Genomic DNA, 18,081 nt, shown 5'->3' on the forward strand with positions numbered 1-18,081 from the left:
CCCTGCTCTGTCGGCTAACTGCAGACCATGTAAGAGCTGTTAATTCCATTTATGTTTTTGACCTTATGATACTGTAATTATTATTTTTTTAACTTTGTTTGCACATTCTGTATGTATCTACCCAAAATTACAAGTTGAACAATAACATAGCTTACAGCTCAGCCTCAAATGTTTTGAGTACTACTGGGTGGTGAGTCGGCCAGTCAAGAACTCGGATACACAATTACGTGCCATCTCCATGGATAATATTCCTCGTTATCCCTTGTTTAGAATATTATTTCTCGATTTTGTTCGCTTACCGATCATTTCACTTAGCGATCCGTTTTTTGAGGAATGCATCCCAATTGCAAAACGAAGGATACCTATAGACATATCCTTGAAACTTCTTTATGGAATTTTATATTTCAGGTGACATCGTTATGACTGAGTTTACTTTCTCCTTTGTCTCTGTTAAAACAAGGGATAACTTGTAGCCATTATTTAACAGTTCTTGAATTTCATTCTTCTTCTCAGCAATGCCTGAGACCATTAGTTATCAGGAAGTGTAGGACGAATACCTACAATTGTAATTTTCAACTTGATTTTCTAGGTTCAGACATCATGAAGTATGTAAATAGAACAAAAGTAAAGTGATTGAATTAAGTAGAGAAGGACAGGGAGAAATACTTTTACCTGGAATGTAGTAAGCAAGGTATTTCAAATATAGTGAAATGCTTGTGTTAACAAATGGAACAGTGGGTAATGAATCACTGTAGCAGAGAAAAAGTTGTACTGTAGGTGTATTTAGAAGTGTATGGATTGATTGATTGATTGTGGTAATTACATCCCTGGTGTCATAACAGCTTAGGTCATGTGTCACAAAAGTGTATGGAGATAAGGATATGCATCAAAGGAGGTAATATTAGGGATCTTTGAGGGTGAAGTATGAACACTGAATGCAATGAGGGAAATTAGAAGCAACAGGAAATAATGTAACGGGTAAACAAGATGCACAAAATTACATATGCTGAAATTAGACATTTAAATGAAAGAGGTATACTGAGAGCTGACCATCATTTACCTTGGTGGTATGGACATATTGAGAGACGGTTGTAAAAGATTAATGAAAAGAGTTTAAAGCCAAAATAGATAGTAAATGAGAAGACAAAGAGGATGGGAGGATTGGGTGAAGGGAATACTAAAGTGAGGGGAATGGACATAAGAAGTGGGAGGTCACTTGAATGATTGGAGGTTATGTGGATGTCAACAGCCGTTAGAGTAATTTAATAGAAGGAAAGTGAAAGAATAATCTGTTTCTTTTAACTATTACCATCTTTCAGCATAGTAGGAAAAGCCATGTATTATACCTTCGGCTTTCCATTCCTTCGTTATATAATACTGTACCTCCACTCACTCCTACGAGATGTTTAATCTCTTGCAGAAAATCTATTAAAAGTTCTTTTCAATGGGACAGTTTGTTTTAACTATACAAGATTTTTAAACACACTTTTATTACACATTACATTTTAGATGGTAAGACACAAGGGTTTCATGACCCTAGGCACTGTATCATTTGCGACGGATTTACTGGAGTGGGCTCGCAAGAAGAAGGTGGTGGGCAGTGCGAAGAGAGAGGGAGAAGGAACCATTATAATTTTGTAAGAAATATACATAAAAAATTCACCATTCAATCTGATGAACTATATATATTATATGTATATATGCAAATATTTATTTTCCTGTTTATAGCTAATGGATAGAAAGGATTCCTTTTGGGATCCTTTACAATACTATAATTCTCCCTTTCTCCATTTTACCTTCTTTGTACTAAGCTACATTACAATGGAATACAATACAACTGTACATCATGATATGTTTAATATGACTATTATATGAACAAAAATATCAGCACCAAAGTGTTAAATAACCAAACTACAAGCATATATTGTAAGCCGTTAATCATTTACATCTCTGGGAAATACTTCATAAGTTGAATAGTACAAACTTATTAACATTCCAATTTGTATACTGTACTTTGGAGTCATAGTTTTGAAAATGTCATCTTAAAAGTTAAATAAAGAATTCAATATATTAATTCTAATCACATATTACAAATTACAAAATAATACCTTATAGAAACTACTTAATTGGATTTAAAGCATTATGGCAATGACAAACATCTTTAAAAAATGCATTAACACCTGTTGGCAATTGGGTAGAATATCCCAATTTTAAGGCAGGAGTTCCAATTTCCTTCCTACATCCCTGGGTTGGCTGTTTATGGATGGACACTTCAAGGCACCAGGATTTCCAAGACCATTACTAAACTGGCTTTCCTATCTTTCATGCAGACACAAAAGCACTTGGGTGAAAGCTACATAAAGCCTGATATAGAATTCTTAGTTACTGCACCAGTATAAATGATGATATATATGTGTAATATGTAAGTTAAATGTCTGTCTACATAAAATAGATTCTTCAGAGACAACAGTGATTATATCCTGACATTACATAACCAATTATAGCTAAGTCTACATAATAACATCTAAAACATTAAATGCATTTCATGTATTGTTTCAACTCTCCTCTACATGATAACTTTTATTGGAGCTGGTCAAGTGCATGGTGTGCTCAATTTGTTGTGTGGAGCTTGTGAGGACCTGCTGTGATTCAGTGAGTGATCTGTTGGATCTACTGAAGGAAGTGTTGGCAGAAGATGAAACAGAGGAGCTTCCATCTTTCTGGAATGCTCGCAAGGCTTCCCTGAAAGTTGGTCCATCATCAAATTCAGCTCCACCGTCACTTACTTTTGACAGATTAAAGGAAGTATCAATTGATGCTGTTCCACCATTTGAATGATTCAGTGACTGTCTGAGAGAATGTGTAACAGGAGATGAAGTGGTTTGTAAACGATTTGGACTGGAGGTGAATGTTGTTGTGTATGACTGGTTCAGTAACTGGGGACGTGGGAGCTCTGGCTTGCAGTTCACCTTAATAGCACGGGTAGAGGTGATTACTCCTGATGTTTCATATGAAGAGTCATATCTGCAATGAAAAATGACAAACAATGTAAATATTAAAAAGCTATCATTCTTATATAAAAGATAAGATTGTAGGGAACATAAAAAAGTTCTAATAACTTCACATGTGCAGTTCTATAGAGCAGACAAACTTTCATTTACTCTCCTTACACTATCTCTGTTTTTAAATAAAACTTATATTACTGGTAATTTTGAAACTCTGGCAGTTCTCTGCATGGAAGTGTTACCATATAATTTAATCCACATGGCAGATAATGGTGTAAACCAATACCTGTGGTCGACTGTACGAACCATTCCGAAACTAGTGGACAAACACTGCTCACAAAACCACATCGACCCCATGAGTAACTATACTTTTTGGGGGGACTGTACTTCTACTGTACACTTATTACTTCCAGGGATGGAGTATTCATTTTCGAATGCATGTCCAGTCCCCTTCACTAGGGTGTTTACAGGGGCTCTTCATATAAAAATTTTACAAATCATTATCTTTGAGATATTTGTTTTAAAGTTGTTTTAATTTGATTCCACAGTATGTTTACTATTGCTAATTTCATTCTATTGAATGTAAACAAACACAGGGCTGCCACACTGCACAAAACCTGACAAGCCCTGTAAATGTACTCGTAAAAGAAATATTTTACACAAAATTAGTATTTTACAAATAAAAATTTATACTCACTTTGAGGATGAATCATATCCAGAGAGGTCTGTATCAGAGAGTCCTGATTCATTGCCATCTTTATACTGACTGATCTGAAGAACTTTCAAAGTTTCTTGGGCTAACTGTGTCTGTCTTTGCAGTTCAAAAACTCTTGCACGTGCATCAATTATTTGTGACATATTAGGAACCTTACGGTTTGGTACAACAACTGTGACCTCATCATCATGTTCAATAGCTTGTTGAGCAGCCCGAACCAAGTTATCAGTGGCACGTTTCACAGCATTGCCAGCTGCTTGCAGGCGCTTTGTTGCATTTGAATCAGGATCTGCCTTCACCTTGCATGCTACAAGCAGCTGTGCAGTCGAGCCTGCGACTTGTTTTGCAGCTGATATCAACTTCTCCTCACTAGCTTGTCCTTGAACCAATGCATTGGCAGCCTCACAGAGAGAATGAGTTGCTGCTGCCACAAGGCGTGCAGCAGACACCAATCCTTCTGACCACTGGCCATCATCTGATGCAGCAGTAGGACGGCGCCTTACACGCCCAGAATCAACAAGTTCTCTTTGAGCTGTTGATGCAGCCTTCACTAATGCTCCAGTTGCAGCAGCAATAGATTTACAGGCTTCTAAGATGATCTCGTCAAAGTTCATAGACTCGTCAACCTCCTGTAACACATAAATTTTATCAACAAATTTTCAAAGAAAATTCCACATGATGAGTATGTGAATGAATAAGATGAATGGACTATATAAAAATGAGAGTAACAGCAGCATAGCTATACAATATAAACCAGAAGAAGGAATCAAAATTAAATTTTCTCAGCATATACAGTACTGTACTGTACACCACTTGTCATGAAAATTTTATTCTACAGTAACAATTCATGTGTAAAGGATACCAGACGGTATGATGGTGAAGAGAGCTTACAGACATAATATACTGTGGTGAGTTTGGTGGATAGGGATAGAGGAGCATTACTGTATATTATGGAGATGCATGATATAAGGCAAGTGGTGTAGCATCATTGTACAGTATTGGGAAGAGTTGACAGATATGCTTAAATGGCTAGCTATTTAAGATTTATGATCAGAGGTTGCCTAAGAATACATTTCTTGTATACTGTATAACTTAATTACTGTACTACCACTGTAAAATGAGAAAAATAATGTTATTGAGAAATATATGACATTGATGCAGGACAATTCATAACAGGGAATCCAGGCATATATGTTTATTTGTAGATGAAATCTTTGCAAAATTTGGGTTTGTGAGGTAGTTCAAAACCTAACCTGTATAGTTATATTTTTTCTATGGGGAAGGAATTAGTGCTAGAGTTCTGAACAACCACCTTTTGAACTGGCCCTTCAGTCCCTAACCCATTCATCATCTGGATTTAATTTTTTTTTTTTTTTCAACTGGTACTGTGCTCCTGCTAATAGGCACTGCATCTCTCCCAAACAGTGGCAAGTTCTACCTGAGGGTGATTGGTAGTAAAGTTGAAGAGAATTTCACAATAGCAATTATATTACTTATAAAATATCTTTCCTAAAATAAATTGTAGTCTTTAACCCTTAAACAGTGGCCAACATCAATTGCTGTTAGTTGGTAGATGGTGGGTAACACCAATGGATGTTTCATGTTCTTTGTGTTATAGTTTTTGCACATATAGAGACAGATTAGGGAATCCTTACTTGCCTTTTAAGGGTTAAACACATATCAGAGAAAATAACATAAAAGATTCTGTATTATCTAGTTTAATATTACAAACATTTAGCTACATCATCCACCTTGTTAGAAACTGTCTTCCTTCTTGATTTTCTTCACTCCACACTCTTCCTCCGGGGCATGTAAAAATCTTCCAATGCTGTACTTTCATTGTGCTATGATAATATGTTTGATTCTTAGTCGAAGCCAATCAACAACCAAGAATATCAAACATATCTCACAGCACCAATGATCAACTTGTTTGATGAAGTGATGTCAAGGTAAGGAAATGTTATATATGACCCAGCTCTTCCTTCCAGGTTAACATATCATATATGATCCAGCTCTCTCCTTCAGGTTTAACACATCATATATGACCCAGCACTTTCCTCCAGGTTTAGCACATTATGACCCAGCACTTTCCTCCAGGTTTAAAAGATCATATATTTTTGTCTAATTACAATAAACTTCTCAACTCAAACAATGATACTGTAATGATATTAAAATTTCTCACATAATGTAACTTGTACTCTATGTGATATTGTCAGAGGTCTGTTTACATCACAATGTATACTGTACACACCTCTTTCTTGAAACAATATTCATCCTATATCTAATACAGGTATTCTATAATGGCAGACATTTATTCTTCCACTTTATTTATTCTTTACACACACATACCCTGTTACTCACATCTCTTCCACTCCTTCTGTTTTACATATGAATCTTATATCTCCTTAGTGAAGAGCACAATTAGTAATGTTATGTACAACACCCCTGAATCTACCTATCTATTATTGTTCCCCATTACAGCTACAGAATTTTTTCTTATATATTCTGGTTATTACATTAGGCATTTTCTATTGTCAATAATTCTCAATAAACAATTCTAATAACATAATTTATCTTCTCTGTCTTCATACCTTGGGCAAGAACCTACACTAACTTAATCACACACATACAGTTACATCCTTCTATTTATTTACAAATTGTATGCCTGTGTTTTATCAATACAATAATTTGTGTATTGGGACAAGAAAAAATAGAAGACAGTGTTGTGCCAACTACTACTTACAATTTATTGTTTAAAACACAGAATTAATGAAGAAAACATCATTACTAATTGCAGCTGAGCAAATACACCCCAAGGTATAACCTACTCTTCCTGCATAGTAGGAATTAATACAGAAAAAAAACAGAACAAATGAATATCTAACTTGCACGGGCCATGATAGGTACAATCACTCTGAGGGCAAAAACATTCGTTAGAGAAGAGACAAAGAATAGTCTCACTCTGCATAATAAACCTTTTAGGCATGATAACTTATTAGGGTCAGTGAACTCTGTTCTGCTCAGCTGCCTCACCTTTAATTTTATATTATTTGCTTAAGCCTCACCATCCCCTCTAGTCTGACTGGAAAAAGTTTAACTTCCATATAATAACTTAATAACAACAAATAAAAGGAGAGATTGTGTGTTTGCTTGTCCATGTTCCTGCCACCCTGAATTATAGCAAGAAAATGGTTAAAAGTGAAGAAATAGCTTTTTTTTTTAGATTACGTACTTAAAAGTCAGGGGCATGGACATATAATAAGCAATGGTATATGTGATTGATAGGAGAGAGAGAGAGAGAGAGTGTGTGTGTGTGTGTGTGTGTGCACTTGGTTCTGACCATTGTGCTATAACAGGCAAGTGCCTAAAAAGAATGAAAAATAATAAAAATACCTTTGTTTCTGCTCGACGTGGCCGAAGTATCATTAGCTTACGGGCTGCAGCATCAATCGAGTTAGCAGCACCAATAAGCTCATTCTCAGCAATCACTGTTGGGTCATCAGGGTCCTCCCAGTCATGACCTGAGATTAATCAAATAATGAGAAAACTACAAAACTAAAATACCTCTCTTCAATGCCTTTTACTACATATTATATTGATATTTGGGATCTATTTATCTATTCATGCTTTTGTCCATTTATAACATATAAAGTGGGAATATATTAAAAATGAGAGAAGGTTAGCCCAAACAATCAAAATATAAAAAAATATTCCTATATGCATACAAAATGGTCACTGATTTAACAAATGTGGAGTAAAGCTAAAATGACCATCAGAAAGAAATACAAATACTGTATTTGATCTTGAAATCCTATACCATGGCCAAGACCAGAACTAGGTTGCTTAAGTATAATGCTCCCACTAAACCATTAGTCGAGACCAAGGAGACCCACCATTAGTTGGTGTAACTAGTCTAAAATACCACCCTGTTGCAACCATCACTCTGAGAAATGAGAGAAGTTAATATTTCCATCATAGACAATAGAGGACAAGAAGCCTGAACATGTACATCACGTTACACTAGCCAATACACAATTTGCCTTTCCATTCAAGTCGATGAACTTGATTCTCCAAGCGGTTATCCCAAATCAGTCCTGGCACACTTCCACACCAATCCATGGGAGGAGGGTTTCTGAGTCGCCTAGTTCTGGGCTCAACCATGAATTGGGATTTTAGGGTCAAACCTTCATTTCTGGCCCCGCCCTTTACTAGGTGGCTTGAGTATATGAAGCTAACTCGGAAAAGGAATGAATAAACACCCCAACATTGCACAGTTCCTCAGAGTAGTTTCCTTGCCTAGTTAGTGAATGACAAACTTCTATGCTAAGGACCCAGTGCCTCTTAGTGGGACATATTGTACAGACAAGCCCTCTCAGAAAATCAAAGAAGAATGAAAGACCTTTGAGGAAAACTCTCTTATGTGTACAGTCATTACAAGTTACTGTATTGTAATATCTTTGACAATAAGTTTATAAACAAAGCTTTGGAATCTCTATACTTAACATATGATTTACTGTACTATCAATAATTGCTTCAAACAGTATACCGTAGTAGTGTAGTAGTCCCAGTGGGTATAGTGTTTGGAATGATGGGAATACTACAGTTTCCAAACAGAGAAATTAATTCAATCTGGTCTGGGGGGCTGAACATCTCATTCTGGGATAAGAAAAATAATTTAAGGCCCACATTCTTCCCCTCAGAAAAAATAAATAAATATTACCTATTTTGGGAGAAGAACCATATGATCCTTTACTTACAGTTAGTCTTAATCATCCATGTTGGATGTTCCATATTTTTTAGAGAGAAAAAGAATTGGCTTCACCAAATTAATAGATCCTAAAAGTGCCTCCATATTCCATAATTATATACTCAAGTACAGTTCAAGTTTTTATGCAAAAAGTAGGGGGTCGAAATATATATGCATAGTACCTTTGAGGGGTTAAAATTGCTGTATTTTTGTGGGTCAAATATAGTTATGCTGCTACATGAAGAGCAGAATCTCATTCACTACATATGCCACTATAAATCTACAAATACCTGATACTAATGAAGCATTACAGACTATTTTCTTTTCATTTGCATCTGTTAATATTGCTGGCAGCATTGTTGCCCAGTTAGACTCATCACTGTAGTCACATCCATCCCTGAAGCCCAGGTGTTATGGTTATTTTTCAACTCGTAATTTCAGGTAGATATATTTGCTGTATTTTTATTTATTTATTTAACTTTTTTTTTTACTATGTTACAAGCACACAATCTTGTATACAGAATGTGAAAAAAAAATTAAAATAAAATAAAGAAATATCATCAGGTCAAAAACATAAAAAGGAATAATTTTTGTGTGTGTCAAGAGTTCACGCCAAGGGGGGAATGAAGAATCTCAGCTGTTATGAGCTGCCTCCCATGTGTAGTGAAACAATTGACAAATGTCGTCCAGCAGTCAAATAACAATACACGTACGTACATTATTTTTTGTTTTATTCTATATACTGATATTATTTTAATATATTCCTAACATTTACTGGTATAAATTATTTTATCTTATTCCTCATAGGAGTTGGTTAATGGCGGGAATTCTGTTTCAGAGTTGGTTACAGTGGTCGTTGTGGTGGTCACAGACAAAACTCGTTGGTGTAAATCCGGTGTCTTGCTTCAAATTATGTCAAGGATTATACCTAGTATTTCTCAAAAGTTAGGTGTTGAATTATACAAGAGGTATGAAAAAAATGGCCTTTTTTACCAAAAAATCAGGGTCAAATTCAACAGTAAATGAGATTGGTTTATACACAAGTATATACTCTATGGTATTTCATATTATCTATTAGATGAATCCATCTAAGATCCAATCAAAACTAGCCACCAAGCTGGCATACCAAGCAGAGGAGAACACTTTCAAATAAATACAAATTAGATGTGGAAAACTAATGAATTCAAGACTAACTAACACTTCACTAATAGGATAAAACACAACTGATGGCAGACAACTAGCTAGGCAAACATTTTACTGCACAGGTGCCTCTAATCAAATACGCTTGTTGATTCATTTAATATGTTGGATGCCTCAACTGCAAAATTTCAATTTCAAACACTCACTTTTGTCACGATAAAGAAATTTTCCAAATTAATTGCTTTTTATGCACATGTGTAGGAGAGTTTTCCTAAATTCCTATACAATTCATGGGGAAGTCGGCAAAACTAGGGATTCTGTCTCAACATGTTCCCACAATAAGTACTTGGCTTTAAGTTATAAATCTCCGAAGCAGGACTGACCATAAAGGAATAAAAAGTTCTGAGCATCAGAGTTTAAAATCTGAAATAAAGAAATGCTCACTATAAACTTACTCATTTAAGGTAGCACCAAATGTTGTCCCTAAATCTTACTCACCACCAGGTGCCTATAAACCACTGCAGGTTTGAAAAGAAGAATCACTCCTCCCTCCCTCCATCCACCCACCCTTTCTCTATGGACTCTGCAGATATCTGTATTTATCTGATTACAGTCTCTAGGGAGACTCCTTCTAAATAACTGTCTATGAAAGAAACATGTGTTTCTAGTTCTCCCTTTCAGGTAGATGGTTGCAATGGGTAAGCAGACTAATTGTTTAGATTAGTCCAAGCCACTAATGTCAGGTCTCGTGGGTCTAAACCAATAGCTTAGTGTTAGGATAACACTTGAACTGCCTAGTGAAGAGTGGCTGGCCAATTAATACTTATTAAAACTAATGGTAGATTACTGACACACATCAACCTCTCAACTTAAGCTACAATAAATAAAGTTCAGAGTATCAAGGGCTAGGAGGTACAGACACAAGAAAAGTTAAAATAAAAGTTTTGATACACCTCATTACCTTCCCTATATAACACTCACACCACCTAAAGCCACAACATGGAATACATAAGTGTCATGAGTCAGTACTCTTGGCAATGGACAAGTTCAGACTGAAGAGGGTGGGCGTAAATCAGGTTTTAATTCCTCTCTGGTCATATTAAAAGGAACTTTGCAAGTATATTTCCTTTCTATGACTAGGATGAAATTCTGAGCATGAATAGTTAAATGATGAAGGGAGAACCCTGTTGAGACTTGCCTCAACCTTTCATACTGTGCTTTTCATAGTGTGTTCCATTGTCATTTTTTGTTCGGGTTCAAAGCACAAAACTGAACTAGTATCTGAGTAAAGCTTTTAGTTATATTATGGGAGATCATTCCGTACAGTACATATACTGTAGAGTACATCAAAGGATGTATATTCCAGACTCCCAAGTATTCACTGATGAAGAGATAGCAAATACTTACCAGTTTTTAAGATAATTGACACAGTGACTGCTTAAATGTGTAGAGTATATTCTCAGACATATAATAACTTGGACTAAGAAAAGGCAATGAAGACACCAATTACAGTAAACAAATAAACATATGTGTGTGCAGTACATTGTACTGTAATAATTAAAGTCAGAGAAACTGACCAAGAACTCCCTTGTCACTTTGGACACTCACATTGTTTTACCATCACCTTGCAGCAAACTGACACAAGTGGTTCACAACATATCTCCACTGTGGACCAATCAGCAATGAGGCTACTCCCCTTAAGACTGCCAACCATCCATCCAAATTAGTTAAGCATTAATATTAACTCAACTTTGCTATGTTTTTCACTGTACCTCAATCGTATTTTAATGAGGACTGTCTTTGTGAATTGTGAGTTTAAAACCAGTTATGAAGGGAGAAATGGAAATCTTAACAGATAATGTTGTCAAAGTGACTTACTGATCACACCCTGAGAGGTGACTAATAATGTTTTTTATGATCATACGAGTTAAAAATTTTGTACCGGTATAAATGGCTCTTGAAATCTTTATGCATACATTTAGATTTTTTTAAATCTAGCAAAAAATGCCACAACAGTAGTACACATAATGATGCAACAATGCCTGTGTCTGTCTTTGTGATACTGTATAAGAAAAGGGAATGACCAAATAAGATTTATTACAGTATATATTCTTCCTGAAATTTTAACTCTTAACTCCAACACTTACTAATACTTACTCCTGACTTCTTGCATACACACTGTGTTAAAGAAATTATACTATCAGTTAGAGACTTAAAATACATAATTGTGCAGTGCTGCCTTAAAATGTTTAATGGCATTCATGACTTGCAAGCTAATTTTACTGAATAAATAACTTATCTCTCTATCTGGTGACATATCCTGCTGGACCAAATATAATCTAAATGCCAATACAGTATGGCGTTCAAGCGCTTCGTTTAAAATAGTGCGAACTTTTGTGACAACATCTCCTGCACACATTCATGTTTATCAGGTTAGATGTCTATAGAAAGTGCAGCTCTTTTGCACTTAAATGTTATCAAGCCAGAGCTGACAGAAGAGTTGGGTCAAGACACTTGTGTTTTCCCTGTTATGGCTTGGGTGGTTAAAGAACAGTTACAGGTGGTACTGAGGTGTCCTCAAACTTGTTGTAAAACTCCCCTGTATGCTGTTGCTACAAACACTCAATGTAATCTGCTTTAAATTTTGTACAGACTGTAGTATCATCTATCCAACAATTCATATATCCAATCAAAGTCAATCTCTCCCCTACGTATATCCAATTTAAATCTTAAATTAACATTCCCAAACTTACACAACTACTAGGAAACATGCCTTCATGCCATTCTCATTTAATAAACAGTCCCATTCCCTCTCTGCCATTTCCTGCAACATCCGTGGGCAAAACAGATCTTGCAACACTCACCGTTTCTTATAAAATTTTCAGAGCCATTCATTATTATTTCACACATTCTCAAGACATACAGATCACTCCTGTCTAAAAATATCCAACATTTCTTTTCTCTTAGGTTCATCATTTGCAACTCTTATATTACATTTTTTTCATTCACAGTGTTTCATGAGTGGCTGCTGGAACTCCTATCATTTGAAACTCAAAAGTATTTCACAAAGAAAAGAGGCAAAAATGACTAATAATAAATTATTAAAGGAAACAATACCTTAATATTAAAACCTTGTTAAAGTTCTTTCTTAATACATACTTATTGTTATTTATCTGCTATGTTTTATGTCAATTAAAAGTAATGAACATTAGATATAAGGGATACTACTGAAGCAGGAGCAGACTTTCTATCCTACAAAGCTGCAATGAAGGTTGAATTTCTGGTTCAAGTGAGTTTAGAGGAAGACTACTAATTAAGGAGGAAGATTCATTCTCAAAATTATTGTTACTAGATTCTTGTCATGCCAGATCATTATAAGAATAAATCCCATTAAGTTTAACGTATTTACACAGATTAAACAGCAGGATGAGGACTTGGTATCAACAAAGAATGAGAGACATCAAACACCAGAGAGGATAAACTTACAAGGCTTTCTTTGCCTTCAACTTTCATGCCTCGACCAATAGTAAGAATTTGAATCATCACTATTGAGCCTCATATCACAGTTCAGTAAGATTCAGTTATGTATTTACAAAATATAAACCTTAATGAAACATAAATATTGGTTCAAAAATGATGACTTTATCATATAAGCATTTAACAGCCTTCAACCCTCTACCAAGCTGAAAAAGATAAACCTTTATACATTGTTGTCAGGTTGTTCTTACCACCTATGGTACAAGAGCTGGAAAGAAAAGTCAGACATGGAAAAATCGACTTAATCAAGCAATAATATACTTGTATACCTGAGTCATCATTCCCAAGAAATAAATAAATTTAAAGCTTTGAATACAATCAAGATCTTGTGAAAATGCCCCACGTATGAGTTGTTTTGTCTTTTTAAAACAATGATTACAGAGTGCAAAGAAATAATTCCATGGATATATCAGGGTATCACAAGAGCTTGATTTAAGAAACTGTTGTAGGGAAAGGCAAATGCCAGAGATATGGGTAATTGACATGCACAATGCCAGTCTACACATGGTAAAATATCATGTATACAAATATGCTTCACTCACCACTGGGCGGACTCACGCCAGCCTCGTGCCATTTGAAGTGCGCTGTAGGGGGGATACAGTCAGATGTGTTTGTGGGAGGGAATGAGAAAGAAAAATGTGATGGATGTGTGTAGTTCATGCTTTTAGATATTTAGAAAAATAGTTCAGAACAAGTGAAAAGTATCCTTTACACTGTCTCCTTTAGTTCATCAGTGCTGAAACTATAAAAATCACTTGTTCCAATGCAGCATGTTTGAAACTAGACTATCAGTGAAGGCATTTATACACTTGCCAACAACTCTAAATTGTAAAGGGGCCAGAACTGCAGTAATTATATATGGAAATTTCTGTTTATCATTATCAGCCTTAGCACGAATGATATATAGCGGCATAAAAAATGTAATTCAATCCATTCTTTGGTTACTGAACAGAACCACATGTGATGTAATGGATGAATTGACTATCAGGCCAGCATGTGCACCTTCCATACTTATGGTGGGGGATACAAACATATCTAAATATTTACAAAACAGGAATAGGCAATACAGATACATTGGTTGTGCAGCTTGGTACAGTACCTCACAAACCCTGCATATCAAAACACCTTTGGTAAGGGTTGAGATTCATTACTTGAATGTTATTAAATATGCTTGTCAATTACAAGAAATGTCAAAATGAAGAACTGAAGCATGAAATTCCATTCTGTGGCTATGGGCCGAGCTTACTGAACCGTATGACATCAATGTAGTGAGCACCACATGTGAACAGTCCAGGAGTATCATAAAGTACAGTCAGTGGTAAGATAATTATTCATTTGAATAACATAATGGAAGAATTGCAGTTCTGCACCAAATTACATCTAGAGCCTTTTAAGGAAATACCTAGAGGTAAGATAGTTGCATTAAGGTCCAGTCAAACATTTAATGTAGTCAGGAGTTGAATTTTCAATAACAGTCTGGTAAATTGTGAACCACTCATGTTACAAAGGGGGCTTTCAAGGTCCAACCCTAAGATCTAATTGTTCCATATTCTAACCTTTGGGATGGGGGAGAAAACCCAAGTCATGCATCTCAATCCTAATCCATAAATAGAGGACTGAAACCTGAAATCCCAAATTTTGGCTTTGTAACCTTTTGGTGAGCATTACAGCAGATATCCTCACCCATCGAATATTCCATTGGTGTTCATTATGTTATCAAGCAGAAAAATTCTACAGTAGGAAGCAATGATCTTGCAGTTAACCCTTTCATGACCATCCAACGGCCCCTCCTCCCTTAGAAATGGAACATCAATAAGACTGCACTCAACAGGCTGAGTGATGTATAATTTTCCTTGTGACATATTACTATACATAGTAATAAATATGATAATCCTTAATTTAATCATTTCTAATTTCTCCATTTCATCAACTGTTACTGATATATATTTAGGAATAAATTGCAATTTAAATTGCATCATTTCAAAATTCATATACTACTGTACCACCATGACTGCTTTGAGCAGCTTCACATGATGAGAGTTTAGCATCTTTTTGAAATGTTCCATTAGTCATTAGGGAAGCCACCACAGCACTGGAAACATTAAAAGGTTCCTAGTGCAAATGAGTGAAGAACTGCTTTGCAGCAATTACATTATTCACATGAATTAGGCATCCCTGCCACTGACTGACTTTACCCAGACATGCCAATGGCCTATATCATGGGGTGTTCAGTATACACAGGCCACTCATCAAAGGCCTGTAGGCCATAAAAAAGATTATGTAGATTCAAAATGTAAAAGTAATGAAAACAGTTTGCAAGTAGTGCACATACGAAAAATATGATGAAAAAAGTAAATTTTTCATAATTATACAGGCTTCATTCAAAAACTGTATACCCAACTGAAGTCACATTTTGAAATGATGATAATGATAATTTTTTTTATGAGATATAATGTAATCCCCAAAATGATAAACAAACTTAATGTGCTGCAAAGATGACTACAATCCTTTATATCCTGTTGCAAGGAACATATGATTAACTGCAGTATCACATGCACTCTCACTGTGATGAGCTTTTATTACATTATAATACAGTAAGCTCCCACTTAAATTAAAATCACTTACGAGAAACCTGGATAACTATAATCTTTCTGAACCACCTGTACTTAAATGGAAAAAAAATTAATCTGGCTCTACTCATCAGTTTGTTTCAATACACGGTCCACTTAGATTCTCCCCACAAAAACTGGAAAATGTACAAGATTAAATCATATATCGCTACAGTTTAACGTGTTGCCACTCATCTGTCACTTGTTTAAGTCAGTTGTCCTTCCTCTAAGAATATGAGTGCTTAGTCTATATTATTGATTTGCATTTGACAGACATTATGCTTGAGAGATCATGTACTGTACTGTAGTTTGACATAGCTTGTGTGTTTTGTGTGTAGTTGTGGTGCTCCCTATTGTTAATACAGTTATGTGGGGTGGAGGTGGACGTCAGTAATACTGTAATATTACAGTGTAAATAGACATATGCAACATACTGAATATCTACAAGAATTAAAAATATACAGCAGTATATAATATTATACAGTTTTGTCATTTACTTAGGGACAAAATACATGGTTGTGAATGCCAACACATAAAAACAAGTATGGATGGCTAATGGAATATCACCAGACATATTGGATTCACACAAGTATTCCAGTCTGGTGGGTGACTGGTGTCGGATAAAGCTAATTTCCAATTCAGCATGGTTCTACTGTGTACAGCATTGTAAGATACACAAAAACATTAAATTTCTAAAATATTAATTGAGACTTGAAATCCATTTATGGCTAAAGAAATGAACAAGTAAACTGTGAACATCCCCTAACCAGAGTCAGCCAGTGTTCAGGGGACAAGTACTATCCAGGTAGAGAGTATTTGCTCCAACCACTGATGCAATACAGCTGTCTCACTGCTATGACTCCTGATTCTGATTAGGATCCCCCAGCTGTCTTGGTGACCAGTGAAGAATTTGAGTTAGGTAGCTTTGAAACCTCACAAAAACACATGGAAAATTATGTTCCTGCCAAAAGGCTTTGCTTGAGGAATCACCTATCCAACCACTCTACAGTATAGCATAAATGGTTTGCTAGATAATAAAAAATGGAAGCATGATCCTGAAATTCCTTTTTATAACCCAAAATGTATCAGACAACTCATGAAATGCTTAAAAAACAATTTATATATGAAAAAAAGTGGTAAAAACCCAGCAATAACCCACACATGCTGGCCTGATCATATTGTTCAGCCTACAGGACCAACCTAACTTCCACCTTATCTACTAATAGGGAAGGGGAAGAATGAGTCACCTGTTTCAGGCTTGGTCGTAAAAATGGATTTCAGAATTAATCCTCCTTTAATGATCTAATGACTGGTTTTGATGGCTAATGTAATTGGAACCAGTTAAAAAAAGGGATAAAGTCATGTCTGACTTCCTCATTTGACTGTCCATTTCCACCTCTGTACTTACACCAAAACAAACCATATCCTACCACATTTACCAGTACTTGCTATACGTACTTGGTTAAAACCAGTGTGGGAATATTTCAAAGTATATTTCCAGAAGCGCTTTTCATGTACAGTACTTCATAAAAAGAGCTGCAGCTCTCAGAAGCCTTAAGCTGGTTTAACTCCTATATTATACAACAATTTGCATTTATAGATTTTCAGACTGAACACATAGTGTCAGTTTCATAAGGAAGGTGTTGAAGTATACCGAGGTTTCAAGCATAAATTTCCCGTGATCAGGTGCACTTCAAAGGTAATGAGGTCAAGAGTTTGAAGACCCCTGACCTGAACTCATTTCTTATTGCTGAGACAACTTGTGATTCAAAATCTGAATCCATATTTTTCTAGGTGAGAAGGGTGCAGTACATGATCACTTGCAGCAAAATACTGTCCATGTGGATAGTGTAACTTGCTATAAGGTAATGGATGCCTTCTGGGCATTGGCAACCTCTGTCCAAGGTGCTTGGCAGTGATTAGTTAATAACATATTGATAAGGTCACTCCCAATGTTTCATAGGTTATACATATCCATAAATCCCACTGCAACAGTTCTTAGCACACTATACAATAATCTTTGCTTTGGTTAACCAGCCACATAAAACCCATATACTGTACTGTACATATTACTAAATACTGAAGTAAGAAACAAAAGGCATGTGACCAATGGTAAATTCTAAATGTGTCCTACGTACAAATAATCTTTTCTTTTTCATATCACTTGTATGCACATTTAAAATGGATTTTCATACAGTTGACATTTTTTTTTATCTTTTATTGTAGTACAGTACAGTATTTCTTTTTATTCTCAAGTCCTTGACTTTGTACTGTTTCGAGTGCTAGTTAATTCTTTAAAAGAACTGAAGCTTTTGAGAAACAAAAGAC

General features: G+C 35.5%; 1 protein-coding gene across 6 annotated transcripts in view; it reads right to left on the minus strand.

Moving 5' to 3' along the window:
* Positions 1-1,473: 1,473 nt before the first annotated feature.
* Positions 1,474-18,081, minus strand: part of LOC121855574 (talin-2-like) — a 178,305-nt gene continuing 161,697 nt past the window's right edge. For 5 of the 6 annotated variants that reach the window (XM_042350580.1, XM_042350581.1, XM_042350583.1 and 2 more), the window contains 4 exons: positions 13,687-13,728; positions 7,114-7,241; positions 3,703-4,349; positions 1,474-3,024 (listed from right to left, as the gene is read on the minus strand). In XM_042350580.1, coding sequence (XP_042206514.1) covers positions 2,556-3,024; positions 3,703-4,349; positions 7,114-7,241; positions 13,687-13,728 — 1,286 coding nt within the window. In that variant the 3' untranslated portion in view covers positions 1,474-2,555. The remainder of the gene's footprint in view (positions 3,025-3,702; positions 4,350-7,113; positions 7,242-13,686; positions 13,729-18,081) is intronic. The other variant, XM_042350582.1, reaches the window with a different exon arrangement.

The sequence above is a fragment of the Homarus americanus genome, unplaced genomic scaffold (genome assembly GCF_018991925.1).
Source record: "Homarus americanus isolate GMGI-L3 unplaced genomic scaffold, GMGI_Hamer_2.0 scaffold48406, whole genome shotgun sequence".
Classification (NCBI taxonomy): domain Eukaryota; kingdom Metazoa; phylum Arthropoda; class Malacostraca; order Decapoda; family Nephropidae; genus Homarus; species Homarus americanus.